This window comes from Pimephales promelas, chromosome 13, assembly GCF_988280905.1.
Source record: "Pimephales promelas chromosome 13, fPimPro1.hap1.1, whole genome shotgun sequence".
NCBI lineage: Eukaryota > Metazoa > Chordata > Actinopteri > Cypriniformes > Leuciscidae > Pimephales > Pimephales promelas.
In genome coordinates, this window is record NC_142781.1 from 26,969,944 (window position 1) to 26,984,689 (window position 14,746).

A 14,746-nucleotide genomic window follows, 5' to 3' on the forward strand; every position below is an offset into this window, starting at 1 on the left:
TAAACAAACAACACATTACACGCTGTGGTGCTCACGCAGAAAATGCTTGTTTCTAAGACAGAATATGACAAGCAAGCATTAGCATAACAACTGATCCAGACCATTACAAAGATCAGATTTTTAAAAAGATTAAATGTGTCTTTATATCTTGAAAAAAAAAAAAGAAGTGTATTTAGCTTTATTCATAACCATTCTACTACATACCATAAGCACACAGGTTTGTCTGACATAATTTAGTCCCGGAAAACAGTTGTACCACTCCGAAGTACCTGTCTGCCCCTGCTGGCAAACCCTTCCCTCCCCAACAAACTCACTCCTCAAGATGATCTCAGTGCGGCTGATCTTCTGCGGGAAGCGGTACACTCTGGGGGCTGGCATGATGGACAGGTGCCTGCAGGCCTGCCTTTCTGCTCTGACGCTCTGAACCCAGACCAAGTCCCTCTGGGAGAGTGGTGGTAGAGATACTGAGCTCTAATGTTGTATTACCTGAGTCAGATTCCAACAAGAAAGATTGAAGAATAAATCTATATAACTAAGCTTAGAACTTGAAATGAAGCAATAGTTCCAAAGCAACAAAACTAACCTGCAGCCCGGAAGAACTTAAGCGGCAAGACGAGCTCTGCAACTATTGAGAAAGATATAGAGGAAACCCTTCTGCAACGAGGACTATTGCGAGTCTGGAGCAAGAGAATGATCTCATTGATAAAAAGTGTTTGGGGCCGCCAACGTCATCTTTCCCACCTTAGCTGTTGGAGCAATTGGGTGGTCATGTGGTGTCAAGTCAGAAAACAAACACATACCAGACTCTGGGTCCACCCCACCCCTTTCAAGCCATATTCAGGCTCCACAGACAGAAAAACAAACTCTTTTTGGATCAGGAATGTTCTGTCCTGCTATTTCCTCACAGAGGAACCAGGTCTCAAAACAAACACCTGTCCTGCCAAACTTTGAAGTATGAAAACAGGGCGACCTTCATTTAGACCTCGAGACGCAGACGCAGCAGGATCCTGGGGGTCTACGCCTGGACGGGGTCCAAAGCCTGCTTTGTTCTGACATGGATGAGCTCATGCAATCCCACATATTTGACGACTGTCAACAGGTCATCATAAGACAGTATTTATACACTGAAAGGTGGCACTAAACCTTAACTCATGACCTTCTTACATGTTGTGGTTCAGCTACTGGACTAGGCAGGATGATATATGGAAGGTAGTGACTGATACCTAAAATTAGACCTCCATTTGAAAATAAATGATCACATGAAAGTTATAACAGTTACCAGGTACATTTTCTGTGAAACAGAACAACTTTTCAGACTATACAAAGTTATTTTCCGTGTGCTTCTAGTTTTCATATCAGAATCTGCACAGCCGAAATCCTTATTAAATTACTATACACATACAGTGATCTGAATAAGGTTGGACACCCATGCTAAAGTTGCCTAAAAAGAGGAATAAAAAAAATCATCTTTTGGATATTGATCTTAATGCCTTAATTAGAAAAATGAGGAAAACTCCAACCTTTAAGGGCACAAATTTTCTTTGTGAATGAATAATGCATCATAAATAAATAAATGTTTTCCCTTAAAATACAGGGTGCATAAGTCAGGGCACCCCTATGTTAAATTCCCATAGAGTCAGGCAGATTTTTATTTTTAAAAGCCAGTTATTTCATGGATCCAGGATAATATGCATCCTGACAAAATTCCCTTGGCCTTTGGAATTAAAATATCCCCACATCATCACACACCTTCCACCACACCTAGAGATTGGCATGGTTTTACTTCAGTTAGCCTAATAGCTGGTTTGATTTGCATTGAAAGATGATCTTATGGAAAGTACCCCATGCCAATCTCTAGGTGTGGTGGAAGGTGTGTGATGATGTGGGTCTATTTTAATTCCAAAGGCCAAGGGAACGTTATCAGGATGCATATTATCCTGGATCCATGAAATAACTGGCTTTTAAAAATAAAAATCTGCCTGACTCTATGGGAATTTAACATAGGGGTGTCCTGACTTATGCACCCTGTATTTTAAGAAAAAACATTTATTTATTTATAATTCATTCACAAAGAAAATTTGTGCCCTTAAAGGTTGGAGTTTTCCTCATTTTTCTAATTAAGGCATTAAGATCAATATCCAAAAGATGATTTTTTTTTTTATTCCTCTTTTTAGGCAACTTTAGCATGGGTGTCCAAACTTATTCACATCACTGTATTACAGTCTTGCTCATTAGGCACATTCATCTGGTTTTAAAATCTTGTTTACTGGGGAAAAAAGGAGACAAAAATACTCTAAGAATTGCAAAATACATTGGTACCACATCAGTTATCAGCTCATATTAGACTTTCTTTTTTTAATTGGTTGGTATCAGTCAATATTTCATATTGTGCATAGTCATTTAATTTCCATTAGATTTTTGCATAGATTTTTTTTTGTCATTTAACGGTTATCGGCCATAGGATGAACATGACTATTGTCTTATTGTATCAGCCAGAAATTTTTTTTCAGAATTTGTGCATCCTGATTAAAATATCTTGAATGAAATGTTCAATATCAGTCCACATTGCCAAAGTGATATGCTGTACAGAAGACAAGGTCTTATTCCTCACGGAGATGTCACTGTGTGAGAAATCACACTGCTTCAGCTAAGACAGGGTATTGGAGGAGCTTAACCAACTCCTGCCGGCCCGTCAGCAATACAACAAACTTCACATCCGAGTCCTAAACCACAAACACCTGCATGTCTGTGCCAGTAAGCAATCATTCCTTTGTTCACACATTCCAAGCAGTCATGTCAAAGTGTGAGATGAACAAAAAAAAAACACAATAGTGAAGAAAGCGTAAAAGTTTACAATAATTAAACTCAATTTACCCGTGGGAAAAATAAAAGGTCACACTTCTCATGTACACTGCTCCTCATGCGGATTGTCTGGTTTGGACGTGTTGATTTCTAAATGACAAACACGTTCATATTTTCCTCACCAATACATCAATGAGCAAATCCATCACTCCTGCATGTATATATATAGTCCATGTTGCCAAGAGCTCTATGGCTGTCTGCCCTACAAGAGCTCCTCAGTCATGCTGGCAACAGCATTTATATAAAAACTCAAAATCTCACGAAGTCCATGGCTCCAGTGTCAGGGTAACATCACCCAGGCATGTGACTGTGTTGCACATTACACCCAACTAAAATTAGCCGACACATTCTAGGGGTTTGGAAAAAAGGGCTTTTGATTTTCCTGGACCCCTCACGTCCGGATGACATGCTGCATTTAAAACTACACAAAAAATATACACAAACTTCTTAAAAAAAGATTACCGGTACCTAAACATACAGTATGTAACGAGATGACGCGCAACAATAAGGCACAAACGGGTCCCAAAAATTCCGATCAGGCCATGTAAACAATAACAGAACAAAAATATAAAAACAGTCTTTAAAAAGAGATGACTACATTGTTATTCCACCTGAGTCTGTGATTAGACAGTGTAAAAGACATTGGATCACATTCTGTGGCCAGGAATATGCTACGAAAACACCGGCTGACATGATTTATTAACAAGTCTGCCTAGTAACACTGCAATACCGTATGCAAACAACAGGGGGCATATTTTAAATTTATCAGTCTCTTTTTTTTTTGCCAAGTGTGTTAATAAATAACACCCAATAGCCAAGAGCCAAATTGTTTAAAACAAATCAATTGTTCATTTTATTTATTTATTATTGCCTGCCAATGCCTTAATTTTCCAAATTACTTGGCTGGTCATTTATTCAAAGCAATAAGTGAAAACCAGTCATGAAGGATTTCAAGTTCAAAACCACAAATACTGTAATTTGACAAAGTGTGTTGCCAAACAAACGTCTACAAATCTCAAAGCACTGAAACATGTACCAAAGGTTAATAGTATCTTGACTGAACTTTATTCAAATACAAACTTCAGATACAAACTGCATTTAGTTATTTGGCTGAGTGCAGTCATTTAGCCCTACCGCAGCTGTACACAGGTTAATGTTGACAATGGAGTGAATTAAAGGGGGAGCCAATTACGCCTTTCTGTTTTGGCTCAGTCATATGGGATCCTACTGCTGGCTGGTTAGTGCAGTTTAACACACTCCCCAAAAATACTGTCTCCATGCCAGGTACCTACAGGCATTAGCAAAGTCAGCAGAGATAGGGATGCTACTAACGTACCTACATTTGTTAGATAGCATGACAGTAGCTCAGTGGTTTTCAAAATAGTACATCTTTTCCAGTCACAAGTAGTGTAGCTAATTAATTCACAAAAGTGCAGCTTGTTGAACTACCTCAAATTATGAATAGCTACACTCTAAAAAATGCTGGGTTGTTTTAACCCAACTTTGGGTCAAATATGGACTAACCCAGCCGTTGGGTTAAATTTTTACATTACATTTTTAACCCAACATTTCGGGTTTGTCCATATTTGACCCAAAATTGGGTTAAAACAACCCAGCATTTTTTAGAGTGTAGTAGTGTCCCGAACACTGGCACAAAGTACAACTAAATGTAAACCTATCTTCTATTAAGGGAGAAAGTAGACCAATAACGAAGGAGGAGAGGACGAGGGGGATCAGATGTGAGAAGAAAGCAGATGAACAAAAATCCCAAAAGGCGAAACTTCCAAGTTGAAGACTCGTCTCCCCACAAGGCACCAGGAGATGAGTAGACATTTCTCCATGTCTGTGGGGACTGAGAGTCAGATTCAAATGACAATTTCACAGTAAACAGCATTTTACATAGTTAATTCACTGTTTTTTGGATCGCAACAGTCAGCAAAGTATGCATAATTAACATCGCTTTGTATAATTAACTGCCGTGCTATCAGGTAATTAATAGACAGTAATAAGGCCACAGCTTCCTGTGGCGATAACAGGAGCCAAGTGCAGTGACTAGATAACTTTCCATAGCAAGATTAGTGAGACAAAGAACTGAAGGTCATGGAAAATGGCAACAGTCACAGTTTCTGCATTGCTTGAATGAATATGATCTCACAAGTTCCCTTTCTCCCTTCTCAAAGAAAAAGGAAAAAAAAAACAGAACTGTGGAAAACACAGCAAATTCTTATAGTGGTACTTTTACACAAACAAACAAAAACACTGTGGTGCTCAAATTTGATGGACAAATTCTAAATTTACATTACCTACAAAAAAAAGAAAAAAAGAAATGCTGTTCAGCAAATTCAAGGAACACAACCGAGTAAATCAAATGAATCATTCTCAGAACGAATTGACTCACTGACTGAACTATTTGAAAAAGAGACATTTTAATTTTATTAGATTTGATTGTTACTGTGCATTACTACTCATTGGGTAAAAAATAGTTTGTTACTGGGCAGGATCAATTATTTTGAAAAGAGGTGACTTGCCGTCATGCTACTGAGAAAAGTTAGTTAGTTTAAATAGTTAGAACCAGCTGCTTAGAACCAGTGTTATTGTTAACTAAAACTATTAAATATAAAATAAAATATAAATATTAGAAAATTAGAAATTAAAAGAAAATTAGAAATGTTGCCTTGGCAACTAACTGAAATGAAAACCTGTAATAAACTGTAACGGAAATAATATATAAAAAAAAGACAAATAAACATAAATTACTCAAATTAAATCTAATTAAAAATACTAACAAATACTATAGTAGTAAAATAATGATACTGTAATAACTGCCCAGAACCTTGTCAAACAAACTCTCAAATGGACTGCTTTTCCCAAAATCAATAGTTTAATAGTCAATCAATAGTCAAGTCAAAATCAATAGTTCTAACAAACATTTGCAAACAGCATTGCAAAGTTGTGTGGTTGGAACGACAGCTCTCGACCTGCGGTTAGAAGCATAGTTTCTTGTTTCTATGACATGTGGACTTAAAGGGATAGTTCACGCAAAATGAAAATTCTGTCATTAATAACTCATGTCATTCCAAAACCCATAAGACTTTTTATTTATCTTCAGAAAATTTGGACTAAACCACTCAATTCATATGGATTAGTTTTACAATCTCTTTATGAAGCATCAAAGTAGTTTCAAGTTCTAACGAATCTGGAAATAAAGCAATTCTGATAAAAAGAAGAATTAGTCCTCAGATGCCATGTCTAATTTATAGCATATAGGTGTACAAGCCAAAAATCAAACTTTGACATTGATATTTCTTCTATGCATCCCTTAAACATTGTTTTCCAATGAAGAAATCCAACTTTTGCTCAAATCAATACAAACGATCCTTTAAAAAGCATCCTTGCCTCAAACACAGTATGGGGTTGACAGAATGACCTTACTATTGTGATACACTGTGGAACAGAGAGCAGCTCAATATGCAACAGTTAAGAACTCACTGATCAGCCATATCTCAGAGACAAGCAGAGTCCAGTCCGCACAACAAAGCATCATCTGTTTCTAAAGGCAAACAACCTCAGCAATGAACTCCCCTGCCACGCTGAGAACATTGAGCTCGGTATGTGGATGACCCCCTGCTGTGACCGGGCCAAGGTCTCAGACAGCAGAGGGAAAAGGGCAGAAAACGACACGTGTGTGAGCACATGTAGACGCAACCACTACATTGAATGGATTTCAAGCAGACTGCTATTCACAGGCCGAGGCACTTCGCCCTAAACCCAATCAGCACAAACAGAGGTAACCCAGACTCTCCCTCTCATAAACAAAGCGCATACAATACAAACCCTCCTGTGAGCAGGCCCCGTTTGCGAAATTACAATTAATTGAGCACAATAGGCTGAGTCTGGCTCCAAATGTGACCTCACTAACTGGACAGAGACCAGAACAAAATTAAACTCTGCAGGGCTCACCAGCACCAAACACAAAACAGTAATAGAACATTTACTAATTAGACTGTTTTTGATAGATTTGGTGTCTGACATAAAATAAACACTAAGATTTTAAAGATTTTGTAATCTGTAGCATCAAGTCAAGTCACATTTATTTATAACACTCTTCTCAAACATTTTACAATCGAGATCGTTTCAAAGCAGCTTTACAGAGATAACAGGAACATAATGCAACAAAGTTTGTTTTAGAGTAAGTGAGATTGTAAAATCTCACCCAATGTAAAATGCAAAACGACTTCATTCGGACTTTGGAGTGGCTACAGAAAAAAAAGACCCATGTGAAAACAAGGATACATATCGGAAGGACATTACATTGACATTAACAATTTGAGAACAGAGTATAATTTGCACGTGTTAGCGTGATATGATAAGCGATTTTTAGATTTAATCGGCGTGATTTACTGCAATATCAGAACCAGAACAAAAGTGGATGTTACTTACTAGTTTAGATGACATTTTCCAGTGAAAATTCTCATGTTGGTCATATTTCTAAAAAGAATAATTTGTGATTCTGAATGGCAGGATCAACATCGGTGCGGTGACTGACAGCCTCACACTTTTCTCAAACATTGTGTTCATTTGCGTGCCGTGTCGAGGGTGTTGAAGTACAACTCACTTAAGGTTGATAATTCTGCGAATGACTGCAATTGCAGATTTCGAACAGAGATGGCGACAAAGAGGAAAAATTGCAGACTGCAGTTTAAGTAAGGGTTAATGCCCGACGAGGTGTCCATTGTCAGGTTTTAATGGACGACGGCGAGGCGTGAACCGGCCGACGCGCAGCGGAGGACGGTTGCCTCCGCCGAAGTCCATTAAAACCTGACAATGGACACCTCGAAGGGCATTAACCCGCTTATACCATGGATGGTCACTTGCCAAATAAAACATTTTTAAAACATTAGCTGCTAGTTTATATTTTAATTAGGCTAAATCAAGTTTTTACAAATAATAACTCGCCTGGTTTATTTAGCAACCGGAGATATTTATAGTCCGCTCAGCTTGTAGAACCCTTCAGGTTCAAAAATGCATTTTTTGTTTTTCATGAAACAAAAAGGTAGGCATAGTTATTATTATTTTTTTAATTACACATAAAACAATTAATCAAACAGGCTTCTTAGGCTTGAAACGCTGTACTCTCCTCCTGCCTTGGTTGTCTGGACTGCTGCGTAAAACTCCCGCAGGGTCTCATTCAGAGCAGCAGCGGTGTAATTTTCTTTGCGACGTTTCTCCGTTTCATTTACATTTTTCTTTCTTCAGCAGCATCCCAGTCGTCAAAGTTGTCATATTCTCCATAAATGTTAAAAGAAATAACGAAGTCGCCGCTCATTGTTGTATTAGTAGGCTATGTAATATCTAACTAACGTTAGATGTTTGTTTTGATAGAGCAAATTGTTAACGGATACTTTGACGTTTGACTGCCTGTTGCCTGGTTACTCACAGCTGTTGTGGGCAGCGCATTTATTTATTCATTTCGAATGGTAAACAGGCAGTTTCACCAGAACTACTTTACTAGGTGTCCTCTATCACTTTTTAACGGACACCCTGCAGCCAATCAGAATCGAGTATTCACCCAGACCATGGTATAATGCGTTTTAAGCTATTTTGTGCTCCCTTCCTTATGTCTTTCCCAGGATGATGTAGGCCACAGCTTTACCTCAGGTATAAAGCTAGAGGCAGTAGACCTCATGAAGCCCCGGCGAAATTTTAAAGTAAATTTTACTGTTACTGTTCTGTACAACTTATCTGTTATTGTCAAGTTATATCTGTTATTATCAAGCCTGTAAAAAAATATTTTCAAAATTTGTTATCACAACTTTTTTTTTGTCAGATAAACTTAAATAATTTATTTAGTTGAGATAACTTATTATTTTGAGTTTCTGATGATTAAATTAATCTCCTTCATTGTATTAACTCACTTTTTCCAGTTCAATCAACTTAAAATTTTGAGGCAACCAGGTTACTTTACCAGGTTTTTTACAGAGTACTTACTACTGAACTTAACATTCATTTGACTGACACTTAACATTTAATTGAAGAAATTAAGTCAATTATACTTGATTTATTTAATTTCACATACAGAATTAGGTCAAATCAACTAAGTTAAGTGAATTTGTCGACTTAAAGTGCATGCTTTACTAAGAAACATATAAGTATATAATATAATACAATAATACAATAGAAATTGTATAGATTCCATACTGTGTCTACATAATAAATAGTAACATGGCATCCAACACAGACTCCTCAATACTTGGTACACGATACACAATGACGGTAACATTCGATAGATCGTTTTTGAGTAGAAAATGAATCCAGATGTCACAAAATGGCAAGTTACCAAACCTAACAACTAAAGCTATGATAAAATGATGTAAATACAGCTGGAAAACAGTGAAATCAAGCTTATTAATTATTCATGCTCCAGTGCATGGTGGAAATACCAGTATTAGAAAAGTTGAGTAGGTTTTACTTCATTTTATTTTACACTTACACTACATCTAAAGCTTGAATTGAGAACAAATTTAGAATTTCCTTGGTTTTGTTTTTATTCTTGCCTGAACTAACTTTTTCATGTAGAAATTACATTAGTCATTTTCTGTCGCATTTACTTCACCACATAATTACTTGTATCAGTGTATATTTGTTCAGCCATTTTAATGGATTCAAGAAATGTAGCACTTTTATTAAAATCATTTTTTTATTTATCTTAATTTTAATTAAAAAATAATAATACAGATTTAAACAGATGATTCTGCAGAATTGCTTATAATAGTTCCAAGAATGTTCTTTATATGATTTTTTCCGAAGTGTCCGAGTTTCACTTTTGGAATGCAGTGTAATAGTATTGTAACACAGAAGCCAGTACACACAATTCACACATCATTAAGCTTTGCAAGCTGGTGTGAAAACCGCATTCTCACCTGCATCCTGAGAGTTCAGCACCTCCAGGGCATGCATCATGGCACTGGCAAATACATTGGCATCTTCTTTGCTGCCAAAGTTAAGGCCGTACACCTGCCGTGCATCTCGCCACTGGTGAAACGTTTGTGTGGCCTGGTTGTATTTCAGCCCCTTGGGAATGGCACAGTTTATTACCACCTGTTGACAGAAGAGAATATACAGCATATATAAATTCCAGTCCAAACTGAACTTAAAAGCTCAGACGACTTTGAAGCACTGCATATCCGCTAATAAGCCAAAAGGGAGCAGTCTATACAAATTCACAGGTAAAATGGCACTAAACACAGTTCACACACATTAAAATGAATGTTTTCAAGCATATTAAAGAGATATTTCACCCATAAAATGAAGATTTGGTCATCTTCTAACCCTAAAGTTGTTCTGAACCAAACCTGCATGAATTGCTTTCTTCGTCGGAACACAAAAGAAGATTTTTTTGAAGAATATAGGTAGCCAAACAGTTGAGTGTTGACAGCAAACTGTATGGTTAACATTCTTCAACATGTCTTCTGTGTCTTCTGAAAGAGTAAATGATGTCAGACTTTTTATTTTTGGGTTAACTATTCCTTTTAAAGAATCATCTGTAATGGAATTGCTCATGTTAATAAAACTCGTGTTTAGCAAGGCTAACATATTCCATGTTTTGCAAAAACATTTTCAAAGTTACTCATGAGATCAAGCCGCTAAAATGCGAGGCTTTAAAACAGTTTCAAGTAAAAAAAAACTTCTAAAACCTCTCAATAAACCACCACAAAGCAGAAACATCAGCATTACTGAAAGATGACAGATAACAGTGCACTTCAGCAACCAAGGCTCGTTCTCTAAAAGATTCACAAGGACGAACTTGAGATTGAAAAACTGCTGCACGCAGCACCTCTATTCTTGTAGATAACAAAAAAGTAAAAGCATTTCTTTATAAGTTTCACAAAGGTTGCTGAGGCCAGCTCGGCTCCAGGCAGCATTAACACTAACTGGTAACTGCAAATGGTTGGGAGATACTTAAATATCAAACGCTTGACTGACTTCTTAAACTCTCCCAAAAGCATGTCCTCAACCGGGTGAATCTTTCTCGAAGCTTCTGTGGTAACTGGCTGTTTTCCCAGTCATTTCAATTTCTCATCCTTTTGACATCAATGTAATTATCATAAGAAGTGCAACTAATTGGCAAGCGTTATAAAAGGAACTGTGAACTGTAAGCCATCCTGTCACAACTGACAAGTGCAGAAAACTTCTCAGTTTTCTCAACACATTAATGAAACTGAGCAACAGGAATTAAAAACTGGGCTATGGTTCTATATATGCAACTATGTTTTTTGTATTTTTGTATATTTTTAAATGTGTAAATACATGTAATATATATTACGCACACACACATATATGTGTAATATACCACTGGCAATGCATTTTGTTTTCTGATGAGCGCTACTCAGCTATGGAGTGTTAAATTCTGTGCTAAGAAGTGTCTACTAAATGACTAGTTACTGGCACACTTGCAGGTATAGATCTGAAGACAGTCAGTTATATATAGATGACAAGGCTATTATCATAGGTCAAATGTAAAATGCGTGTTGACATTTGCCTTGTGAGCGGCACTTCAACGCTTTACTCATTTCGGTCATTAAACCACCATGAATAGCTCATCAACAAAATGTCAGTAAGTTTCCTGAAGTAATCTGATACACTCCATCCTCAGATATCACTGTGATGATTGTGCCGGTCATGAATTATTAACGTAACCAGGACTAAAATGGCCTAGCTACTCTCAGAGGCAGAAATAGGCTTTTCAGGAAACACTGAATAACCATAAAATAGCAATGAGTCATGTACAGTGTCATCACCCCCTCAGCATTTCTGCCTTTTGTGTAGCAGGGAGTGACAACCACAGTCAAGGTTACCAGTAAGTGCACATTACCTTGCACTTCACTTAAGTGTAGAAAAGTGTCCTCATCCAAACAAAGGAAAAGAAAAAGGCTTCTTTAACGGTTAATTTAATTTTAATGGGGTGGTGATGGCGCAGTGGATAAGACACATGCCTTTGGTGTGAGAGACTCGGATTCGAATCCACTGTGAGACACCAATGTGTCCCTGATCAAGGCGTGCGACCTCTGACATATATAGCAATTGTAAGTCGCTTTGGATAAAAGCGTCAGCTAAATAAATGTAAATGTAATTTCTTCACAGAAAATGAACAGATAAAGAAAGAACGAGCCAGACACTAATTAAACTCATATGCATTATGTAGCCAGCAGTGAATTACGTGATATGAAACGCTCTAAATTTAGTAGGCAGAGGTGAAGTGTAGTTTCTGTGAAACAAGAAGAAACACCAGACGAAGAATAAGGGTCTTATCTAGGACCCTTTGAGTCATGACTCGAAAAAAGATTTGTTAATTTTGACGAACGAGTTTGAACAGGAGAGTCACGAACGCTCATTACAGAACAGAGCAAGGCGAGCATTTGTGCTAATAAAGCGTAAACTTTTTTATTTATTTTTGAAATGACCGATGGTTTCGCTAGATAAGACCCTTATTCATCGTCTGGTGTCGTTTAAAGCCCTTTGAAGCTGCACTGAAACTCTCATTTGGACTTTGAACCGTTTGGTTCCCAATGAAGTCCATTATATGGAGAAAATCCTGGAATGTTTTCATCAAAGACCTTAATTTCTTTTCGACTGAAGAAAGAAAGACATGGACATCTTGGATGACATGGGGGTGAGTAAATTATCAGCAAAAGTTTTTTTTAAAGTTAACTACTCCTTTAATCGATAAACAGAACACAGCTGGACATTCCAGACTAAAAAATGGTTCAACAAAGTGACAACATAGCTGAAGACTTGCTATTTAAAGACACAATCTTACACAGCCTTCACTGAGTAACCTTCATAGAGAAAATGATTGGCTGGCAAGGATATAATGGACTTGGTTATATCAGGATACAAATACGTCCTTGATGTCAGGTAATATATAATGTAGACTTTACAAAAAGGCTGGGATGGGATGGGACAGCAGCAACTTTATAGGGCCTAAAAAAAGAATGGATAATTCAAATTATTAAACATAAGCATGTTTTGTAAAAAGTAAAAAAAAACTTTTGATGCATGAAACCTTGAATTATGTATTATAAGTGGACCTCAGGGAGAAAAAAAAAGGACTATCACTTAAAAATGTATATAATTATATATATATATACACATGTATATTATATTTTGTATTACATATATTATATTTAGTTTTTGCAACGAAAATGCATTAAAACAAGGTCCCATGGTCAGTGTTTAGAAGTTGTTATGGGGCAGTTAATGAAGTCTCTCCTACTACATATTGGAGTTCACAAAATACACAAAAAGATGACAGGTTAAAAAGTTAATAAAGCAGCACATACCACACACATGTGTGTAGATGTTTTAGTAGATGTCATGAACTTTGAAATACCACCAATAAAAATCAGTAATATGCCCTCAACCTAGAAGCATTCATAACAGAGTTTTTACTGCCACACCATGTTTCCTGAATGTGAACATGGTTTTATATAAGACATGTTAATAGCATTTATAATGGGACCAAAGGGCTATAGTTAATCTCAGCAAATGCCACCTTAAACCCAGAGACAAATGGCTTCCTAAACACAGAAAGGGTTCTTGTACAGAACCTAAAATCCAGACTTTTTGTACCATTTCCATTTAATACATTAGCTATAGGGTATAACTAATCCAGTATTATTAATGCTTTAGAAATAAAGTTTTGGTGACCTTTTTTAATTTCTGTTTGACCCATACATCTTTGATTATTCAGTGTCAGGTCAGGAAATAGATTGAGTGCTTGATCAATTAATAGCTAGAAGAAAAAAAAAAAAAGACAGAAAAGGTCAAGGTCACTCTAAGTAAAACAACATTCCCAAATCTTGAATAGGAGAAAAGTATTGTTCAGAGCATGTAGCCTTTTATCTTAAGGAATGTGATTATGATACAAAAACAAAAAAAAGTATCATTTACATCATGACTTTCTTTCTTCTATGGAACACAAAAGGAGAAGAGGCCATTCCTTTACAGAGAATAAAAGTGGAAGTGACCTGGGCTAACACACAAGAAGCACCACAAAAGTAGTCCACATGACTTGTGCACTATATTAAGTCTTCTGAAGTTTATGGCGCCATGTAGCAAAAGATTCATTTGGATGGAGCATTTAACATCTGGATCACTTGTTTGATCATTTTGGACATTATTCATCTTATTCACTTTCATCATTTGAGAAAGAAAATAGCCAGTACATTCTTGATCATTTATCATTTCTTCCTTTTATGTTTCACAGAAAGAAAAAAAAAGACAGCCGTACTCAAACAAATTGAGGGCGAGTAAATGACGAGAATTTTGATCTTTGTGTGAACTCTTCCTTGAAATACAACAATGAATCACTAAAAGGAAAAATGAACAGCATTTTCAAAAAGCATAACGTTCTTGTAATCACAACAAGAACAGGAGCATTTCTCATGAGATGTTATTCTCTTTAAACCACGCTGCGCTGATCTGTGAGCCTCTCAAACCTCCCGTGTTCGGTGTCATGGGTCATCAAAGCACCGCAGTGAAACCGGAGCCCTCTCTGCAGGGGAAGCCAACAAGGCCAAGCAGACGAGACTCAGTTAAACCCACTGGATGAGGATTGCCTTTACGACGTTCATATCAGACTAGATTCTAATAAACACCCACTTGTGACAATATTCACAATAAATTTGCAGCAATACATACTTTATTGTTAAAGTCCCCCATAGATAATTGCATCCCTTAAAACTCATGTTTGATCACCAAAATGAGATATTTAAAAAAATGTCCTTGGAAAAAAAAACTTGCCTTAAAATGATTGTAAATCTACAGTACAAGCTTGCCACTTTTAATATACGTACGGTATGAATGTAAAAATTTGCTCCGCCTC

At 36.8% G+C, this 14,746-nt stretch overlaps 1 protein-coding gene across 4 annotated transcripts in view; it reads right to left on the reverse strand.

Annotated features, from left to right (window-relative positions):
* Positions 1-14,746, reverse strand: part of enah (ENAH actin regulator) — a 99,068-nt gene that overhangs the window by 34,460 nt on the left and 49,862 nt on the right. For all 4 annotated transcript variants that reach the window (XM_089118781.1, XM_089118780.1, XM_039691757.2 and 1 more), the window contains exon 3: positions 9,783-9,960. In XM_089118781.1, the coding sequence (XP_088974907.1) occupies positions 9,783-9,960 (178 nt within the window). The remainder of the gene's footprint in view (positions 1-9,782; positions 9,961-14,746) is intronic.